Here is a 22,698-nt window from a genome sequence, read left to right as displayed (position 1 = left end):
TGAAATTCATGAGCTCCCTAGGATGGCTATAAACATGACTTTAACTTCAGCTCTTACCTGTACTTTGAAAGCCTCTTCATCAAGAGGCGGTGGAGGAGGAAAGTTTCCAGAGATAGATGGAAGGGCACTGGAATCATCTAGAGGTGGAGGTGGGGGTGGAAGAAAATCACCTACAGAAAAGAAGTACACACATGAAGTTAATAAGGATGCAATGTTATAGTACTCTTATGATATATTTGCTGGCATTTTACTTCTTTATAATTGGCTTTGACACATAATTTTTTGTATTGCATAGGAATTATTCCCCATCTTAATTAGTAGCCTTAATTAGTAGTCTTAACTTTCAGAAGAAAGGGGATCAGATTTGATATTTAGAAATGGTATAAAAGCTAGTCTAGAGGGGTCAATATATTAAGTAAAGCAAAGAGTGAGCTTTGGTGGGGGATAGGGTTACCGAATTTTATACGCCTTGGTGCTTGCCCTCAATACATTTTCAATCAAATAGAGTAGGAAAAAAATTGTACACAACTAAAGATAATGCAAGGTGCAATTTATGAAGATGCACGAATAACCTCTGGAAATTAAGATAAAGTGGAGGATCATGGAAGTCTCAGTGGATCATATAATTTTCCTGAAACATGATGTAGAAAGCACATCCATCCTTGGCAGAGAGACAGGAGAACATAGGCATGGAGATCAGAAAGTTCAGAGCATAGAGAATAAAAAGCAAGTCATGACATAGGAAAAACATGGGACACAGGAATGTAAAATAATGTCAGCGGGTTATAAAAAATATGTGATAAAATTAAGCTTTTTACATGTTGCACATCGAAATAAGGGTTTGAATTTTATCATGCATGCAGCAGAGATCCACCAAGGATTTCTGAGAAAGAAACACTTGGTTACAATATGATTTACTAAAGACTAATTTAAAAGTCCATGCAGGACAGATTAGGAGAAAAGAATAAGAAATAACCAATTTAGAAATCTATACATAATCCAGGCAAGAAGTAATGAGACTTCGAGACACTGAGAAAAACCTAGCATCTCTCACCAATGAGAGTAGCACACTGCTGTTAGTTATTGAGGGAATGAATCTAATCTCTGCGATCTAAGTTATACACATATATCCAAGAGCTTTATGGTTCCTGATATGAAATCTTTTTAAACAGTCTGCAAAAAAATTGTATTGGAGAAACAGAAACTTCTACCTTTTAACCTTTTCTTTATTTGTTCTTTTCCTATTAAAAATAATGTTTTTGATGTGTTGGAGAAGAGATCTTTTCTATTTATGGATGAGTAGCTTTTCCTTGCATTTTAGTTGCGCAACACTTAGTGGGGTAGGGCAGCAGTCTCCATCATTAAATGAGTTGCTTTTGGATATTACCAAAACATCATAGTTTAGGCCCTCAGAAATAAAAGTATAAGAATGGAAGACTGAGCACAGTAGAATGACTATGAGTGGTTTCCTTGTTCTGATACACCTTTGAAATGGTTCAGTTGGCCTCTATTTGCCTTATAAATAACAGTCTTAGAATTGAAAGTATAGCTAAGCCAAGAACTGTCAGGTCTAGCCCCAAGCCAAATTCAGACTGCTAAGCAATCAAAAGCACTATCTCTCGAGTACTCTGCTTACTAGACTCGCAGCATGCCAGGCAGTGTGCTAAGGTTTTCATACACTGCCACCGAATCATACAACAACCCTCAGTGCTGATGGTTCTCAAACTTTCGAGTTCATCAATATCTCCGGAATGCCTTATTAAAATACAGATTTCTGGGTCCTGGATCCAGAGATTTTGATTCAGTAGGTCTGGGGAGAACTCCAATAATTTGCATTTCTAGTAAGTCCCTGGGTGATTGATGCCTTTGGGTCTGAGAGCACACTTTAATTTAAACCACTGCATGTTATTACTACTTCAGACCCACAAGATAAGAAACGTTCAATAACTTACATCATAAAGAAAATGTTCTACTTCTCTTATTCTGTGGGTGCACAAATCTGGGGAAATAATTTGTCCATATCTTTATGATGATTATAAATCCCATAAACCTGTATTCATTCCATTCAGTAGTTTTAAACATTGGTTAAATACCAGAATCACCAAGGAAACACATTTAAAAATGCTGATGTCTGAATTCCATCTCACAGCAATTCAATCAGAATCTTGGGGATAGAAGACAGGGAGTGAGGGGGTCAGGCACCAGGACACCTATAAAACCTAAGTGATTCAAACCTGCAGCCAGGATTGAGAAACTTTCATTTGGCCACAGACAGCATGAAAAAGTATTTCATACCTGTTAATTAAAATGAACTGTCAAGAAGTTCTTTACTGCCTTTAAAAGTCTTAATGTATGAAAAGAATGCTCACAATGAGATCTCAGGCAATGAGGCAAAAAAGGTTTAGGTTGCTGATTACCAACTCAAGTTCACAACCTAATTTCCAGGTTCAAATGTTCTATGTGAACCTATGCTGTATGAGTCCGTTCTTTCACTGTTATAAATAACTGCCTGAGAATGGGCAATTTATAAAGAGGTTTAATTGACTCACAGTTCTGCAGCCTTGACAGGAAGCATAGCTGGAGGGCCTCAGGAAACTTACAATCACGGCAGAAGGTGAAGGGGAAGCCAGCACATCTTACATAGTGGCAGGAGAGAGAGAGCATGAAGGGGGAACTGCCATACACATTTAAACCATCAGATCTTGTGAGAACACACTCACTATCACAAGAACAGCATGAGGGAACCACCCCCATGATCCAATCCCCTCCCACCAGATCCCTCCCTTGACACGTGGGGATTACAATTCAAGACGAAATTTGGGTGGGGACACAGAGCTAAACCATATCACTATGTCTTCTTCATACCCACTTCATAAAAGGATTCCTGGGCCCCCCTCTTATACTTCATCAGATTCTGTTACATCATGGGAAATTTTCAGAGCATCAGACAGTATCAGAACTGAACAAAATCTTGGAGATCACACTATCAAACAGAGGCCCTGGGTGATTGATGTGATTGGGTCTAAGATCACACTTTGAGAACCACAACATGTTATTCCTACTTTAGACCCATAAGATTGGAAAGGTTCAATAAACTATGTCATAAAGAAGCTACATGAAAAGTCCAAAATGTCACCACAAATAAATCTTAAAAAGTACAGCTGTCTGTCCCTTCCAAATATATCCTTCTTTACTCTGTTTCTCTAACAGAACTTAGACATAGTAAGGCACAGGTTGATGACAATCCTGGGCGGGCCAAAAAGAACAAAAAAGAAAAGTGGAATGTTTTTGTTCGTTTTAAGAAACAACTTGAAAAGATGGACTCTATATTCTAAGCATGAAAAGGCAGATGTTAAAAAGCCCTCATGATAAACACATAATTATCCGCTTTATTTAGATCAATTATTAAGTCAGACCAAAGTTTTCAGTTCTTTAAGCTTCACCATCAAAGGGTCCTTATTGCATTCCATAGAGAGGAGCTCACATTTTCAAAAGATGTAGAGGAACGGGCAAATGTCTCAAAAACAGATACAAATCTGATAAAAGGAGAGGAAATAGGTCCCTTGGAGAAAGGCATAAAGTAACTGGGATACTTTCAATGAAAAACTGCTAATAACTATCCTAAATCAGACTGAAAGTTTAAGAGAATTCTAACTTAAAGCTCATCATTTTAATAGACAAGCAAATAAAGGGAAATGCCTCTAAGTTGCTGTGAAAATAAGTTCAGCTTTAGAGAAAAGGCAGAATTCTCATATTTAAGAAAAATGGGAAAATGAAAAGAACTGAATTTAGGAGTAGAAGAAGGGGGAAGGAGGTGTTCTCCATTCTAATAGATTTCTGCAAACAATGAAACAATGAAAGAGCATGGGGCTTTGATTCCTATGTGGTGACCCTTCTGGAGAAAAGCCCCTGGATGAAATGAACTGCAGTACCTCCCAGCCACCACAGGTAAGCTGTAGATTTTCATATGAGTGCGTGCCCTATCCTCTCTGCCTTGCTTCCCAGATTCTGTGACCTACAGGGAAACGTGCAACTCACCTCCCAGACTGTGAGACACACAGGCAAGCTTTAAAACAAAACAAAACAAAACAAAAAAATGTCATCCAGCAATTGGCAGCGATATATTAAATCTAAAATGGATATGTCCAGTTTTAGAAGCGGTAGAGCGGTCATAGACACGTGCCTTCAGACCTGGTCCCTCCATACTCCTCCACTCGTCATCCAAATCCTACCTACATACAAAATATATTTATGCTTCAATTTTCATGTAAAATGGTTTATTCAAAGTTACCTAGCTGGTGAAATACAGAGCACGAAATGGATTCTCACTCTCTTGGAGAGATGCTGAGAAGTATCTTGCTTGATTTGCTCCATGCGAATCCAAATCACTCAGCTAATATTCAAAAGGTTTTTGCTGTGTGCAAGAGGTAGCAGCAAGAAAGAGTTAAACGAGGAGTTGGACAAATCAAGTATTCCGTCTCTGATTCCCAAACACTACTTTCTGCCAATTTACTTCAGAAAACAGCCTGTCAGGCATATTGTTAACTCGAAAAGGGAGTGAGGAAAAACTCCGGAGGACCTAGCTATGCATATTTCTCAAGCTCTCCCTTTTAGCCCAAGGGTAAAAAGGATGCAGCAGTGAGAAGCAGGGATGCTTAGCTGGGACTGCCTGAACTTATTCCCCACTGTGGTTACCCTAACACTTGCGTCAGTCAGGTACGAAAGGCATCTCCCTAACGCGGAGCTTGGTCATCCCTTTATGACACAAAGGCCCCCATCAGAGGGTGAAGATAGCAAGAATTTACCTGCGAAGTAAGTAAATTACTACTTACGGGTAATTGTGGAAGAAAAACACATGGGAACAATTCAATTCTGACTATCAACCAAGTTTGGATTCGTTTACTCTTGTATAAAAAGAAAACAAAGAAAGCATTACACTCTTCTTCAGCTAAATATCCATATAAAACCCACACACACATCCAAGGATTTAGATAGCAGTCCTTTTTGTGCCTCATATACAGTTCTACCAGAGCATCCGTAATTCTTGATTGTATTTGTGTGTTATGATCACTCCCTCCCGGTTAGAACTGAAGCTTCTCACAAGTAGAGTCCACTCATGATTTATCTTTATATGCCCATCTCTAGTCACAGATCTGGGCCAGAACATCCTTAGTAACTGTAGGTCGAATGACTGAAAAATAAAAACTCATTCAATTCCTTAACTGATGTTTAAATAAATGACCTGGTGTCTTTGACCCGTACGTCTCAAATGTCAATGTTCCAATCATCAGCGAATCTAGATCAAATGCAGACTCTGATTCAGGTCCACACTGGGGCTACAGATTCTGCATTTCCAACATGCCCTCAGGTGTTGGTGACATAGATCCACGGCTGCACTGGCAGTGACATGGCTCTAGCTTCCGCTAGCTGGCAGCTACTGCTTCTCCCACTTTGTTGAGGGGATAATTTTTGGTTGTTGGAGGAAAATCTATTAAGGTAAACATAAAACCATTAGATACTCCACAAGTTAATAATGTTCTAAATTATGAAGCCAAAAGAGACTGGGTTGGAATACACACACATAAACACACACACACACATACACACACACACACACACACACACGGTGAACAATGAACAATTTTTTAAATCATGGTTAGCAAAGCATAAGTTTCAACTAAAGACAGTATTCATTTCCATTAATAGTAACTAGTGGCCAGGCACATGGCTCACGCCTGTAACCCCTGCATTTTGGGAGGTTGAGGCGAGCGGATCAGGAGGTCAGGAGTTCAAGACCAGCCTGGGCAACAGGATGAAACCCAGTCTCTACTAAAAATACAAAAATTAGCAAGGTGTGGTAGCAAGCACCTGTAATCCCAGATACTCAGGAGACTGAGGCAGAGAATTGCTTGAACCGGGAGGCAGAGGTTGCAGTGAGCCAAGATGGAGCCACTGCACTCCAGCCTGGGCGACACAGCAAGACTCCATCTCAGAACAACAAGAAAACAAAAAACAAAACAAAACAAAAAACAAACAAACAAACAAAAACAGTAACTAATACAGAAAAAAATATATGTTTGAAGGGAAAATAGTACAAATTTTTAAGTCCAAAAACTTAAAACACAAACCCCAGCTCCACCCTTTACTTCAGGCAAGGCAATTCTACAGTCCCAGACCCAGTTTTCCTCATCTATGAAATGAGGATAACCGTAGCTACTTCACAGTGTCAATCTGTGGATCAAAGCAGCTAAGATAGGAACTTTGAAACTTTTTTAACACAACCTAGAGTAAAAAAATATATTTTATATAATGTGGTAATATTGCTATCTAGATATGTACACATACATGTATACTAGAAAAAAAGGATTTCATGAAACCATGACTACTATATAAATAAAACACACATGGAAATGTTCTGCTATTAAAAAAAATATATATTGGTTGTGACCCATTAAATTGACTGTGACCCAGAAATAGGTCTCAATTTACATTTTGAACATAACTGAGCTAAATTATATGCAAGACATTAGTACAATGTCTATATTATACATGACCTTATGCACAAGAGGGCAACTGAATCTAAATTTGATCACTCAGAGGAGGAGACCAAGCTCCCTGAACAAGGTTCCTTAAAGAGAAAAAGTGAGAGGATAAAACAAATGTAGCAGCAATGATGATCTCCATAAGGCAATGGAACTATGCCACAGCTATAATGTACACCCCACAGACTACAGGCAATTTATTATGAAGCTAAATAACTGAAGACTTCATTTACAATTTCAACTTCAACTCCATCTTCAATATGCATCAAAATATGTGTGCCACCAAGAAAACTGCACCAGAAAGCACCTTGGGTGAAATGTTTTTAAATGAAGCATTCAAGGCCTAGGACAGCATGTATAATGTTATCATTTGTTTAATAATGTATATACATATCTGTATGTATTACCACGGACTATCTTTTAAATGGAGTCCCAAACTATTGATAACAGCGAGTTGTCTCTATGAAGCTAAATTTTGCAACTGAGGAATGAAAAGTGGAAGGGAAATACTCTCCATTATACAAATTCTTAACCTGTCATTATTTTACCCATTTATAATTTTTAAATAACACGTATGCACAAAACAGAAATTTTCAGTACCTGAAAATGTGTCATCTCCAAATGTTCAGCTGAGTAAGGTTTTAAAAACTACCAGGAAATGCATTACGGCAAAGGCCAAGAGAAAAATTGAGGATACATCCCATTTAATGCATCACTTCTCGGCCTTCTCAAACTATTTACAGTGCACTGGTTGGAACTAACAATATGAAAGCAATTGCACTGATTTGCTCAACATGCTGTTTCTATTAGAGATGAAACCTTTTCCAGCTCTTTTCCTGTCCCATTCTGCCCTTCTCTCTGACATGGAAGGGGTTACTAATTTGACTGATCCAGCTACTACTGTGAAAGTCTCAGTTTTAGAAAGCAATACCCAGGAAATCTCCTTCTTAAACTTTCTGCTTCAGACCTCTGAGCATCTGGCTCCCAGGACAGACCAGCTGGAAGGTTGTACTTCTTGACTCTAAAGCAAAGGATCAGAATGTCAAGCCAGGTCTTCAGGAGCTACAGCTCATTGAGTATGTTGACTTCCAAGATATAGTGGTGTGAGGAAGATATGGGATAAAAATTCTGCTTGTTTCTAGAGTCAAAGTCTCTGCGCTATCTCAGTGGGATCACAGACCTCTGTCCCAGAGGGAGAGCAAGCACTTATGAAGCTATTACTAAAGCAGCACCTGGACTCTCATTTTGCTCCCGTTTCTACAGTGCGAAACTCCTTTGAGAACTCTCTGGGAGAAGTGATAATTATCAGGGCAAGGCTTGGCCATTCCATGTTCTCTGTCCACGTTGCCATCAAAATAGCACAATATATCTCCCTTCAATGACACCTCTTCCTCTGTAAATAAGATACGTGACCTTGACCGAGCAACATTAATTTTTTAGTTATCAAGCTAGATATCCTTAAACTTCAGGTTCCTTTTATACATTACAAAAATTAACCCTTCTATTTTTCTTCCATTTGTATTTTCTGCTATTTAACTAGAAAACAAATGATTAATTCTGATAATACTCAATTTGCTAACAAATGAATTTAAAAGGCAGGACTAAGATTGAAAATATAGATGAAACACAGAATTGATAATAGTATAGGGAAAGCAGCATTCTCATGTGCTACTGCTACTAAACTTTTCTCAAGAAAATTTGGCAAGAGGAATCAAAAGCCTTAAAGATATTTATAAACTTTAATTCAACAATATCACTTTTAATAAATTATCCTAACAAAGAAGTAACTTAACATGTAGAGGAGCATGTTAAGGAAATTTCATCACAAAGCAATGTAATGCAAAAACTCAGAATGTTCATTACCATGGTACTGTTTGAAAAATAAATTGCAATCATACACTGGGAAAATGTGTGGTCACCAAAATGATGATGTTGATCTACATCTTATATCTATTTATTCATTGAGTGCCATCTATATATCATACATTATTCTAGACCCCAGGGAAAAACAAACAAACAGAACAAACAAAGTGTGCTCCCCCACGAACCGTCATGGAACTTATACTCTAACAGAAGAAGAATGCTTAAAAAGTAAATAAAACATACTGAATATCAAATGGTGAGAAGGGCTATAATGAAATGTAGGGCAAGGAAGAGGGTTGGGACTGCTAGGGTGGTGGTGGGTGTTGCAATTTTAAAGAAAAAAAACGAATATGGCCTCACCAAGGTGATATTTGGGGAAAGACATAAATCTAGTAAGGAAGTAAGTATTGGCATATCTGGGGGAAGAACATAAAACATTGCTTTTCATATCTTTTTTTTAATGTATATATATATTTTTGAGACAGAGTCTTGCTCTGTTGCCCAGACTGGAGTGCAGTGGCACGATCTCGGCTCACTGCAAGCTCTGCCTCCCGGGTTCATGCTGTTCACCTGCCTCAGCCTCCCAAGTAGCTGGGACTACAGGCGCCTGCCACCACGCCTGGCTAATTTTTTGTATTTTTAGTAGAGATGGAGTTTCACCGTGTTAGCCAGGATAGTCTTGATCTCTTGACCTTGTGATCCACCCACCTCAGCATCCCAAAGTGCTGGGATTACAGGCGTGAGCCACCACGCCCAGCCTGTTTTTCATATCTTATCATGTAAGAAACAAGGGAGGTTACTGAATAGTGCTTATAATATGGTCCCAATTTTATACAGGCCGGTATGTTAACAGGGGTTGTCTACAGCTCATGAGATCCTAAGCATTGTTTTTAATTTTTTACCCTTTTGGCTTAATTATTATACAATAAGTGAATTACAGGCATGCGTTTTTTTAAAAAAAAACCAAAAATAAGATACTTTAAAATGAATCGCAGAATCTACTCAAACCCAGTGTTTAATTTTAATGCATCAGTATATGTACTCAAGCCAAAATTTAATGTCCCTGTCATCTTTCTAAATAACTTAGCTTGAAATGCTCTTTGAGATTCTCAAATTAAAAAGCAAGAAGAATTATCTTTAAAGTAGATGACGTCTCCCTGATTTTAAATTGGACAGTTTCACTCCATATTTAGCTAATACAGAATATATCTGAGACGCTAAGAGTCCTCTTTTATAATCACAAATAAGTACCCTGTACGAACGTGAGACACCTCAGTGTATTACATGAGATACAAACATACTATAATTCTCTATCATGCAGTGGTTGGATAACGAATTCAATTTCTCAGTAGAAAACATTAAATGGATTTCAAAGAGTATGAAATTAAGACGACAGTCTAGTTCTGCAAATTGACTAGCACCAAATAGCACTTTTGAATCCACCGAGTATCATTTGTTTTACAAAAACATAGTAATTGTTATCCAAACAACAAACCACACCATATATTTTTGACTCCCAAAGATGAGCATCCAAAACAAATAGGGCAATGAGTTGAGCTTAACGCATCAATCTTCTATCAGCTAGTGAGATATCTTTAGCTCCAATGCGAAAAAGTAAAATTACCTCAATTTAAAAATGAAACAAAAATCTAAAAATTCGTGTGATGGACAGAAAATGAGGCAACATCCCAGGAAAACAACAACAAAAAGTCTTAATTTACCAGTAAAAACAAAGAAGCTTGCAAACAAATATCAGAGTGCTGACAGAAAAGTCCAAAAACATCATTTCCCCTTAGGATTGGGACATTATCCTGTGGTGGTCATTGAGGCCAGAAGCTTACCACCCCTCCAAAGACAAGGATGGTGCCTGAGGGAGCATGGTTTCATAAGGAAAACACTTTAAATAGGGCATTTAATTTATGTCACCACCGCTGTCTTTGGCTATAGAGGGAACCATCCTCATCGTCAGTGACAATGCCGTCTTCCTTCCTGCGGCAGCTCGATTACAGTCAATATCCTGCTCTTTGTTAGCTTAATTGGATAACTATTGGTTTCCCCTACAGACTAACAGCTCCCTGAGGGCAGGCTCTCTGTTGTCCTAATCTCTACATAAAGCATATAGAACACATATGAGACACTCAGTAAATAGTAATAATATTATTGCTATAAATTATTATTGGTACAAAACTACATATATTACATTGAATAGAAGTCTGATAGAATGAGCACACGAACTTTTCCCATGGTCAACTTTGCCACTTTTAAATACTGACATAAGGTCAACAATGTACTACTATACTGGTAGGTCATAGGTCCTTCATGATACCAATAGCTAGACAGTTAATAACCTGTCTCAAAGTAGCCATCTAGTTAGGTTATTTGTTTGTTTCCACATTATCTTACTGAGGGTATGTCTTCAAAGTATAGGAACAGAGTCCTCATCCTTAAGTCACCACCTGGTTATGGGGGCACCCTAGCCTCCAGAAATATTGCAACCATCGGTACTCTATTGATCTTCTCCAATAAAAGATCTGTTGATAAGCCTTACATAGTATCTATTTGTCTATCTATCTATCTATCCATCTATCTATCTATCTATATCCCTTAGAGTATATAGAGATGTTTACATTTTCTTTTTAATCCCATAAAAGAGAGATGGAGATGAAGAAAGAGCAGAGAAATGGGGGAAGGGGAAGGATACATGTCATAGACAGAATTTCAAAATGCTTATGCTTGAGGTATTGAAACTCATCTGACTTTTAACCAGGGGTGTGTACTGGAATCTCCTGGGGCACTTTCTCCCATGACATACACCCAGACTTCACTCTAGAATTCTTAATTCAGAATCTGTGGGGTCAGGACCCAGACAAGGACCTTGTAAAGCTCCTTCAATGATTCTGGTGCATAGCGCTGGTTAAGTATCATTGACTTTCTGGAAAAACAAAGATTGAACAACTCTCTGATATTAAAGATGACTAAGGTGACAAGGCAATAAAATGCAATATGTGATTCTGGATATAATTCTAGACCAGAAAAGAGACATCACTAGGACAATCAATGGGATCTAAATAAGGTTTATGTATTAGAAGGAAGTATTATGTCAGTGTTTACCTGGTTTGGGTAACTCTACCGTGGTTATGTAAGATGTCAACACTTGGGAAAACTGGGTCATGACTAAATGAGAATCCTTTATACTATTTTCAACCTTTCTGCAGGGTCTCGAATTATTTCAGAATGAAAAGTCAAAATATATGTTTTAAACTTTAAGGAAAAAGTAAGTCATTGAACTAGTCCAATAACTTTTTTAATAGATGAATAAATTTTCCACCAGTGTGGTAGAAAAACAGTCAAAGAGTGTAGAACCACACGAAGCCACCCACTGTGACCCCAAATATCCTAACTTCTAGCGAAGGACACATTTACCACAGCACATGGCAGACTTAGTGTCAGAAACTCAGACTTCTTGGGAATGATGAGAAAACCCGCTGTACCCCTACAAATTCAGAAGACTATGAAGAAGAGAAGAGGTTCTTACTATTTAGGAGACTTGAAATAGATGAACAAGAACATGTAAAATATCTCCAACAAAATCCAGGCTGAATGCAGCATGGCTAGGCTGATAATCCTACCTCGATGATCAGCAGCAATTAAACCCCATAAAACTTCCTTTTCCCCAATGTTGGGGCTCATTCTCTTGCTTCAAGAGAATCCCCGAAGACAAGGATGGCTACATGAGGCCAGGGCCTTCTGTGATTTCTCCAGTATTCATCTTTTATGCACAAATGACTTCAAATTCTTCTCACTGAGAAATTCTTGTTACTATTTATATAAAATGATGCCAACCATTACTCACTCTCCTTCAACCCTGACATTTATTTCATCAAGTCTGAAGCTTAGCAAATGCATAAATGCTTTAAAAATAATCAAATAGAGACACTCATTTCATTTCAAGGTGGTTGTTTTTTGGCATGTATTTTTTTTTTTTTCCAAAGGAATACTGGAGCTGACAGGTACTTGCACTAAAAATTTACTTCACCACCTGCTAGCTGAAATATTGCTTTCATGGATTTATATTGTATTAAAAGGTCACTGGCTGTTTAAGTCTTAAACAGTTTTAATCATTCTAAAAGTCTCTTAACAGTAAGAAAAGGAAGCTCAGAACAAACAGCAGCAGGGACTCTAATTAAAAGGGCCAATTCATCTAATTTTATTTGGGGTTAATTATTCAGGATTCACTCTTTGATGTGTAAGGAATAGCAATTAGTAATTTTAGTGATTTGAGAATCATTGGAGGTGTAATCAGTTAAAATGAGTGAGTGTTTACAACACAAGATGGTGAATTAGTCTCTCTCAGCTGGAGAACAGGAACATTAGGCTCCAAGAGATCAAGGCTAAGGATTTCAGACCTTAGTAATAATAGTCACTTCAAAATAAAACGCATGTCAACAGCCATCTAGCACTCTGTTTACTCTTAGCTGAGACGAGGCACAGAAGCTTCATGAAACTGCCTTTATCCAGATCTTGATTCTTGCTGCTGTCCCCAACCGCTTCCCAGTATCTGGCTCTTGAGCCATGATAACCATAAATGCATTCGATTAAAAAAGCAATTCTAAATGAATATACCATTTATAAGTAAAATAAGACCCAGAATAATTTTGGTACTCACTGATTTCACCTCTGAATTTATGATTGCTGAATGAGCATCATCAAATGAACCTCTAGCTCAGTGCTCAAATCTGAATTTAGGGAGGATAACCCACAGACCTAACTTCCTCCTGTGTGCTCTATTTTTCTATTTACCTCCTCACAGTTCTCCCTATCACAAAAGCTGCAAACCCTTTTCCTTTTTGTCTTAACCACCCACTCTGACTACAAACAAGCTATATTAAATTACACAAAATTTTTCTAATTCATTTACTGGTCTGCATCTCCATTGCCACCAAAATAACTAATGCATAGTTACCTCATATCTAGACTAAACAAATAGCCTAATGGTCAACATTCTTCCTAACCTAGGTTTTTCCAATGTATTCGATATAACTGTTTCTAGATTTAGAATGTCATGGTTCTCTTTGAATAGCCAAAGCAATCTTGAAAAAAGGATCAAGTTGGAGGACACTCACTTCCTGATTTCACAGCTTATCACAAAGCTACAATTATCAAAACAGTATGGTCCTCGCATAAGAACAGACATATAGACAAATGGAATAGAATACAGAGCCCACAAATAAACTCTCTAAATTATGGATAATTGATTTTATGGCAATTATGCTGACGTTTTATAGAATTATGGTTTGAGAGTATTATTGAAAGTTTGGTAAATGTCTGTTCTGAGCCTCCCAAGATTTGACAAGACCTCATTCTGGAAAGGAGGAATCCTCTAACTGGATGGGCCTCTTATGAGGCAATGGAGAGGAACTTGATAAGCTTTGTTGTCAAAGTTTGTCATCAAACTCTGGAATGTACTGGTGAGTAGGTATCCTTTGAGATTACTACTGCAATCAGCAGCATTGGACATTTTATATTTCAGAATGCTGACTTTTGCTAAGCCACATACCTAGTAATCTGCCAGAATGCTTCCTCTGGCTTCCTGGACACCAAGACTTTGCTCATGCCTCTGTCTCCATTAAGAGTTTCCTCTCCACCATTTCTTCATACCCGAGCCCAAGCTATTCTTGGAGGCCCACGTCACCCTACACTGCTGCCCTTTGACTTCACATGAAAGCATCCTCCCAACTTCAGCCCTCTGTAGTAACTTTAGAGCACTTAGCAAGGTGGACCTTGTGGAAAATTCATGAGACATTTACCTCACTAAACTGTGTGCTCCTTGAGGGCAGACATCAGGTATGAGTCATCATTCTATCCTAAAAGCACCTCTTCCAATGCCTCACAGAGCTGAGGTGGAGAAGATTATATTTCCTGAGTGGATATACGCAGGAATTCTTGACAACTACACCCATAAATCCTAGCCCAATAAATTAGACTTGAAAGGAAGATTGAGAAACTGAGAGACTACCAATTTCAAAATCTGTGTGTATGTGGTTTCTGTGTGCAGATGTGTGTGTGTGTGTGTGAGAGAGAGAGTGACACACAGAGAGAGAGAGAGAGAAAGAAGAAAAGAGAGATTGAAAGAGGGAGACTCAACTGAACATCACCACGGGGATGATCTCGGCAAAAGGAATACCCTCACCTCAATCACTGCTGCGGTTAGGTAACTTACGTATATAAAAAAATAGCTCTGTGACATTAAAATGTGTACGTTTTTGTCCACTTGTAGCCATGTACTAGATGTGTGTGAACTTAGGGAAATCATGAAACTTTTGAGTCTCAAGATTTTTGTTTGTAAAATGAAAACCACAGCACTTACCTTTTATACTACTCAGGGCTGTAAGGACCAAAGTGTTTAAATTTAAAAATATGACACCCCGGTTATTCTTCAGATTGTATAAATCTTTCTCCTTTTACTGAATTTAAAAATACCATAAAAACTATAATGTCCTACATAAACAATAAGCTATTTTTACTGTGAGATTATTCTTTATGTGACTTACCCAGAAACACATTCTTCACAAACATTTAGAAGTCCAAATATAAAATATAGTTAAGTGTTTATTGAATAGATGCTTTACCGTTAACATGGCTCTTTAGCACACCAGGGTTCCAAAGAGTTAGGGGTAAAAGAAAGAGAGGGAGTGAGAGAAAAGCATAAGACCATAACTAAAACAATAACAAAACAAAGTCCTAGCAGCCAAATAAACAAATATTGTGTTCTCCCCGGAATGTTTAAAAATCTTGGAAAGGAACTGCATAAGGAGCCTTGGGGCAGTAGTGACTTGGCACATCAAGCCCTTGTGCAACTGATTAACCCGACATTTCCCTGGGTAGGAGAGTATTACTAGGTCACTTTTTTTCTTTAATGGACAAACTGTTCTCGAACAATTTGCAAGACATAAACAAGCTATTGTAACATACCAATCAAAGAGGGTAGTTTTGTCCTCAAAAATCCGATGATATAACCAAGTCAAAACAACCACCACCACCACAACCAGACAATCAGACAAACAAACATATCCCAGTTCCGTCTGCCTGGTTCTGGATGGGCTCTTCTTTATCCACTTTGATGTAAAAACACACAGTCCCACATCTGCAATGGTTAAGTCCCAGATCAATAGCGAAGTTTAAAAGACCTCCAAAATCTATTGGATGTTCTTCATCCAAGAACTTAATGGTTTCTGAATTAGAATACAGAGTTCACAATATAAAGGGTTCTCTTGGAAAATCAACTTTTGTCTCTAAGGAGGCACGCCATAAAAAAGTCAACCCTTGGGTTTTGTTCACTCTGCTTTCTTCACTTCCTCAGATTAGGAGGTCATGTGATAGAAGACAGTCCCAAATTGCAAAATTTGGTGACGTGTTCTGGGCAGAAGTTCAGGCACCTTGTTATTTTAGCAGACCAGGTCGGCTGGCCCAAAGACATAATTTAGCTGAGTGAGGAACTTGTTCCCTCCTCCTGCTTCATTTGGCCAGCTGCCCCAGAAGGTCTTTCATTCTGGAGTGCAAAGGATTTATTGCTCCCTTTTATTCCTCCAGCAGTAGTTCCAGTTCACCGAGTTTCAAGTTCAGTGAGCTCAGCCTTGGCATTCAAGGATCTCCTTATGTCTCACCCTAAAGAGCATTTATCCCAGGTCCATTTGCCAAGGACATGGTGACAGTCCCCCTCCTGGCACTTGAGTCTGCAATATTGTGCTGCTTCTTATAAACAGACCCGTCCAATCACTTGAGTTCCTTCTGTAGGTCTTACTGGCATTTCCTTGGCTTAACTGACACTAACGGCACAATTTTATAAACTCACAGAATAATCATATTAGACAGGAATTGGAACAGAATAAAGAGGTCTATAGGTCTAGTCTATAGGTCAGCAAGCAACAGCCAAATGGCCAAATCCAGACCACCTCCTGTTTTTGTAAATAAAGTTTTTTTGGAACACAGCCAAGGTTATTCACTTACTTATTGTCTATGGCTGCTTTTGCATTCCAGTGGCAGAAGTGAGTAGTTGTGACAAATACCGTATGGCCTACAAAGCCTAAAATATTTAGTTACCAGATTTACAGAAAAGTTTGCCAAACCTGATCTAGTCCATGGACTCACATTACAGATAAGAAAGTTAAGATTTAGTAGGGTTAAACAGAGTGGAAATAAAATTTTCAAAGCAAAATACCCAGGGCAGTGCCAGGCATATGGTGCATACACACTGAGTAAATACCAGCTCTAGTGTTTGACAGGACATTTCGTATTCTTTTAATATGGAAAAGGACTAAAATGAGTTTTCAAAGATAGCATGGTTACCCTTGAGGAATTCATTGCCTAGAAAGGAGAACAAACATATAAACAGATAATTTTAACATGATATTGTGTGTATTAGTTTTCTGTTGATACTGCAACAAAGTACCACAAGCTTGGTTGTTTAGAAGAACAGGAATGTATTTATCTTACAGTTCTATAAATCAGAAATCAGTCATGTGCATCAGTGCACTAAAATCAAGGTGTTGGCAGGGCTGCATTCCTTTCTGGAGTCTCTCCAGAGAATCCACTTCCTTGTCTTTTCCAGCTTTTCAAAGCTGTTCCTCATTCTTTGGCTTGTGGCCCCTCCCTCCGTCTTCAAAGCCAGCAAAGACATGTTAAGTTTTTCTCACATCACATCACTTCAAAGACCTCCTCTGTCCTCTTCTTCCATTTGCTATCACAGTTGTGATAGCGTTGGGCCCATCCTTATATCCAGGATAATTTCATTATCTTAGGTTAGCTGATTAACAACCTTAGTTCCATCTGCATCATTAATTTCCTGTGGCATGTACCCTAACATATTCACATGTTCCAGAGATTAAGACGTTGACAACTTTGAGGGCTGTTATTCTGCCCACCACAATGTACCATAAGAAGGGAAGTCTGCACATAGTGCTAGACTCAGAGTAGGAACATCAGTGCAAGGACAAGTATAGACAAGAGCAAAAGTTCTTGTATTCATGGTACCTATTTTCCAGAGTTCCACATGATTTTCTAAGAATTTCTTTATAATTTCAGCATATTTAAAAAAATTAAATTATTATATAATAAAAATATAATAAATTTTAAAAATCAAAAAAATAAAAATATTATTTAAGATATTTCTACTTTTTATGCATTGTTCCATTCTTTTGTAACTATAATCTTGCCACCACATTAAAAAAAATCCTATTCAATATTAGGTTGAGGAATTTCAGGAAGCAAGTCTGAGTTAAGATTGCAGCTAAACTAATTTTATATGGTCCCCGTAGGACTGCTTTTCATAGGTCCATTTTATGGATAAGGAAACTATCCCTCAAAAAGATAAGAAGCCTGCCCAGAATCACACACACCAGAGCTAAAGTCTAGAGAAAATTGTTCTATCTATTTGAACCTTATAAACAGAATGAAAAATGTTAGTGCAGAGTGTTTGCAATGATCTACATAGCAATGCCATAAAAAGGGGGGAGGTGATAAAATCCATCACATTGAGAAAAATGAATGTTATGATTAGCAAACAGGTGGAGTTTACACAGCATATATATATATTCTGAGATGACAGAAACCATTTTTTTCGAGTATATTTAGCTCTTCAGACAAAAATATAACTGAGACTAAAAGACATAAAAATATGAGCCTGTACCGTCATTATGATATAGAAAGAAAAATTACAAGTTTATTTAGGGAAAAAATGAAGAGTTTCAAAGCACCATATTAACAAAGGTATTATCAATAGGTATTTATAAACCCTGAAGATTATGGTAAAAAGTAAAAGAAATTACCTGGTTTGAGGATGTGAAAGTGCCAAATAACTGGAAGTATTCAAGTAGAGGCAGGAAGACCACTTGACATGAATATTATAAAGAAGATACAAGCTTTATTCATCCAAGGAAACTACTTAGTAGCCCTTTCGACACTCATGGTTTAAGATTCCATGACTCAAAATGCAAGTGCCAATCAATGGTAATAAGAGACTAAGGCTTCCTTTAATAGGTATAGCCAGAAAGCTCCTTCTGATGCCATAAGATGGCAGTTAACCTAACTGTAAATAGGCACTTACCAGGCATGTTACTTAAAAATAATTCTCTAGGCAAGATCAGACAAAAGGCAACTAGCAACGTGGACAATATCAATGAATGACCCTGACTCTCCCATCTCACTGCCATGTTGAAAATGAAGCTTTTAATATTCAGAAATTTCCACAAAGTTATATTCTACTGAACTATTGAGCCATGATTTTCCATATGACAAACGAGTAGTCACCAAGCAGTCTAAACGGGAGTACCTAGGATTTTGATCCTCACAACTCTTGCCCCTTCCTCCTGCCCTGCCAGAAATCCCTAAACCTTCTTCATGGAAACAGCCTATCCCCTTTGACTGAATGGGTAGTTCAAGGTCTGGTAGAAAGGCTTGAAAACACATGAGAACTTTCTGACTTGGCCCTTGATAACTGAGAGGCAGGTGACAAAACTACATTTCTTAAATTAAGGTGTACACATTTCCACACTTTACAATGAAAACCAAGTAAAATACCAAATTACCACGACGGAAAATTCCCACCATAAAAAACAAGAGCTACTCAGAAGAGAAAAACAAGACATGTAGTCACAGGAGCTACACGGCCTCCTATTAAGAGTAAATACTCACACATTCCCACGCAGAACTTTTTCCTTCTGAATAGAGTTAAGGTTCAGGAAATGGTTTGATAAAGACATTACATTACTTGGACAAAACTGAACTAGATTATCTGTTTGTTTATTAGATCGTGGCTTTCAACGCATTGTTCTACACTAAGAGCTCTTGACATGAGCCGACACACACATTCTTTGGAATGAAGGCTTTTGTGAGAATATTTTATGGTACTTAGGCTCTTGAAAAGACTTGTGAAAGCAGTCACACCAGAGGATTAAGCCCAGTATTTGGGGCCACCACATCAGGAGGGTCCAATTCACTTCACACAGCCTGAACCAGGACATGTGAGCTTGCTTGGACATAACACCAAATAGTTCCGACTTACTCATTGCGGAATTTCTCATATTAACCCCAACCCACTCGTCATAGTTACAAACCAAACACCAGGTCCTGGGTGCCAATAGATGAAAATAAAAACAGAGTACTCTAGAAATGGAATTCAACAAGTTTTCACTTCTATCTGTTGCTGAAGGGGAAAGTACACTCCTGATTTTATTTTTGTTTGAATTTCAGTCAGGAACATTCATGAAATAACAAATTCCCAGAGTATATCATACTGTCTTCTGAATTCCATGTCATTCTATTATCCTAATTTGATAAAAAGATCATGGTGTCCCCTTCTGTTCTGCTTTGTTTTGTGTGTGTATGTTTTGGGGCTTTGGGGTTTTTTTTGTTTTTTCCATAGTAAGGCTTTTTCAGCTTCAAATTGGGTCTGATATTAGATCAGTGTGTGGAATTCAAAGAGTCTCATCTTAAACTTCCCTAACATTTAAGGGACTCAGAATGGAGGTTCATCCCAAACCAACAGGGGTATACATATGAGAAGACCATATGTTTATAAAAACAGAACTTCCAACAATTCATTCAAACACCTGCAGCCGTTGTTTCTCTGATATTTAAGGTATTGTGTTGCAGAATGCCCTATAATGCTCTCAGTTATGAAACAAGTAGGACAAGTATTGATCCATCCTTGTAGTCAATTATATATCTACGTTGATGCTCTGTTGATTAGTGTCCTTGAAATCATTTTAAAACATGATATCTGAATGTTTCACCAAATATCAATATTTTAAAGGAAGGGTTCTTCGTACTAAAATTTATAAAACCAATTAGGTATACCTCACTACTTACTTCTCCTCTTCCCCTAAATCTTCCATTTGTAGAATCATTTAGATGGACACTGCACAACAGAACTTTCTGCAATTGTGGGAATGTTCCACACTGTCCTGATACTTGCAAGGTATGGCTACTGAGCACTCGAAATGGGACTAGTGGCTGGGAGATGAATTTTTACAAATGTTTCATTTAATTTTAATTAATGTAGATTTAAATTCAACTTCAAATGGTCACATGGGGCTAGCAGCTACCATATCAGGTCTTGCAGATTTAGTCATATGGTATTTAAAATGGTTCACTTGACTCCCTAAACCCTCCAAAAAACTTTTTTCTATAAAGCAAGAAATCTAACTGATGTGTTTTCTTCAAGGTTTCAATGACAAATAACTTAAAACCTATTAAACACTGTAGACTAAAAGCTAGAAACCTCAATACATACATGCTTTTCCGTTTATCTAAATAGAATAATAATAGCTTTGAGGAAGGAAATTAGGTTTGACTTTCTTTCAAAACTCCAAATCCAATACGATATTGAGCCCACTTACAAATGAAGGACTGTGATTAGGGCACACTTCAGTTTTCTTAGTATGAACTGGTATGATGTAAAGTAAAAAGCAACACAGAAGGCACAGTGCCAGTGATGGCTCTGCCATGAACGCTCTTGTGAATGGTATGAGGACCAAGTACATAAAGGTTGAAAGGGTTTCTCAGGAGATCAAAGGACAGAACAGACACTGAACAAAATCTGGTTAAAGGACTATTCTCCATCTCATCAAAAGTAAATTAACAAAAGAGCTGGAGAGCTAGTACAGTTTCTACTCAGGTCTTATCCTAGCACGTCTAAATATCATACTGTTCATAGTCTCTGCCACAGAGAAGAGAATTTAAGAACATTAAGTTTATTAATATTATGCAGCATTGGACACTTGCAAGTCCTCTTTCTTTTTGAAGACATTGCAAAGATGGCGAAGAAAATCTAAAATGAAATTGGAGTGGAATTTATTTACACAGGAATAAGATGACATTAATGAAGAAATGCTGCAGTGAGATATAATTGCCAAGTATATTGTAGTGCTATGGGAGGCGTAGGTTAATCACTTGAGGATCAACCTGAGGCCAGGAGTTGAAGACTAGCCTGGGCAACATTGCAGGACCCCATCTCTAAACTTTTTTTTTTTAATTAGTCAGGCATGATGACACATACCTAGAGTTCTAGTTACTCTGGAGGTTGAGACAGGAAGATCACATGCACCCAAGTGTTCAAGGTTAGAGTGAGCTGTGATGGTGCCACTCACTCCTACATGGGCAGCAGAGTGAGATCCTCTGTCTAAAACACACACACATACACACACACACACACACACACACACACACACACATGTTCATACATACACAGTAAAAGAGACACCACAAATTAATCAGTGAAGGAAACATTATTTATATTTTTTGTTGTTGTTGTTTTTGAAAACACAGTCTTGCTCTGCCTCCCAGGCTGGAGTGCAATGGCACAATCTCAGCTCATTGCAGCCTCCACCTCCTGGTTCAGGCAATTCTCCTGCCTCAGCCTCCCGAGAAGCCAGGATTACAGGCGCCCATCACCACGCCTGGCTAACTTCTTATTTTTAGTAGAGACAATGTTTCACCATGTTGGCCAGGCTAGTCACAAACTCCTGACCTCAGGTGATCTTCCCGCCTCGGCCTCCCAAAAATGCTGGAATTACAGGCGTGAGCCACCATGCTCGGCTAGAAAAGATGATTTATTAAATGGAATTGGAAAAACAGGTAAATTATTTAAAAATCAATGTAGAGCCTCACCTTTGACCAAAATTAGTTTCAGTTTGATTAAAACTTGAATAATTTAAAAAACACATTGAAACCAACTTTTATATGCTTCTAAATTGGAACAAAATTAAAAATAAACACCCAAAAATGTAACACACACACACACACATACACACACATATATATACATATATATAAAGCTCACATAAACTGGCTAAATTTATATGAGCCATTTGGTGTGTTACCAGGAAGGTAACACACACATATGCATATATACGAAGCTCATATAAATTGGCTAAATATGCTAATGCAATAATATACAATCGATTTAAAAATATTTTTAAAAAGGATTAACATGAGAGGCAGTAGCATATCAGACTGAAGAGTATCATATTTTGAGTAAACTCCAAATGTGACACTCATTAGCTTCACTTCATTGGCCACATTACTTAGTATCTCTGTTTCTCAGTTACCCCATCTTAAAAATGAGAATAAGAATAATAATAGCATCTATTTTAAAAGTTAGTTTTTTAAAAAAGAGGTAATTCTTAAGAAGAATTTAGCACAGTGACTGACTACACATACCAAATATATAACTAGTTTACAAACATGTGAAAAAAAGTGTTGCCCTATTAATAATTCAAGAAAAGTCATTCTCATA

General features: G+C 37.8%; 1 protein-coding gene across 1 annotated transcript in view; it reads right to left on the bottom strand.

Moving 5' to 3' along the window:
- Positions 1 to 22,698, bottom strand: part of LPP (LIM domain containing preferred translocation partner in lipoma) — a 724,515-nt gene that overhangs the window by 395,757 nt on the left and 306,060 nt on the right. The window contains exon 5 of the mRNA XM_025374584.1: positions 58 to 170. Coding sequence (XP_025230369.1) covers positions 58 to 170 — 113 coding nt within the window. The remainder of the gene's footprint in view (positions 1 to 57; positions 171 to 22,698) is intronic.

Source organism: Theropithecus gelada, chromosome 2, assembly GCF_003255815.1.
Source record: "Theropithecus gelada isolate Dixy chromosome 2, Tgel_1.0, whole genome shotgun sequence".
In the NCBI taxonomy this organism is placed as follows: domain Eukaryota; kingdom Metazoa; phylum Chordata; class Mammalia; order Primates; family Cercopithecidae; genus Theropithecus; species Theropithecus gelada.
The sequence above is the reverse complement of the archived record's forward strand: the minus strand, read 5'-3'. Positions and strand labels throughout refer to the sequence as shown.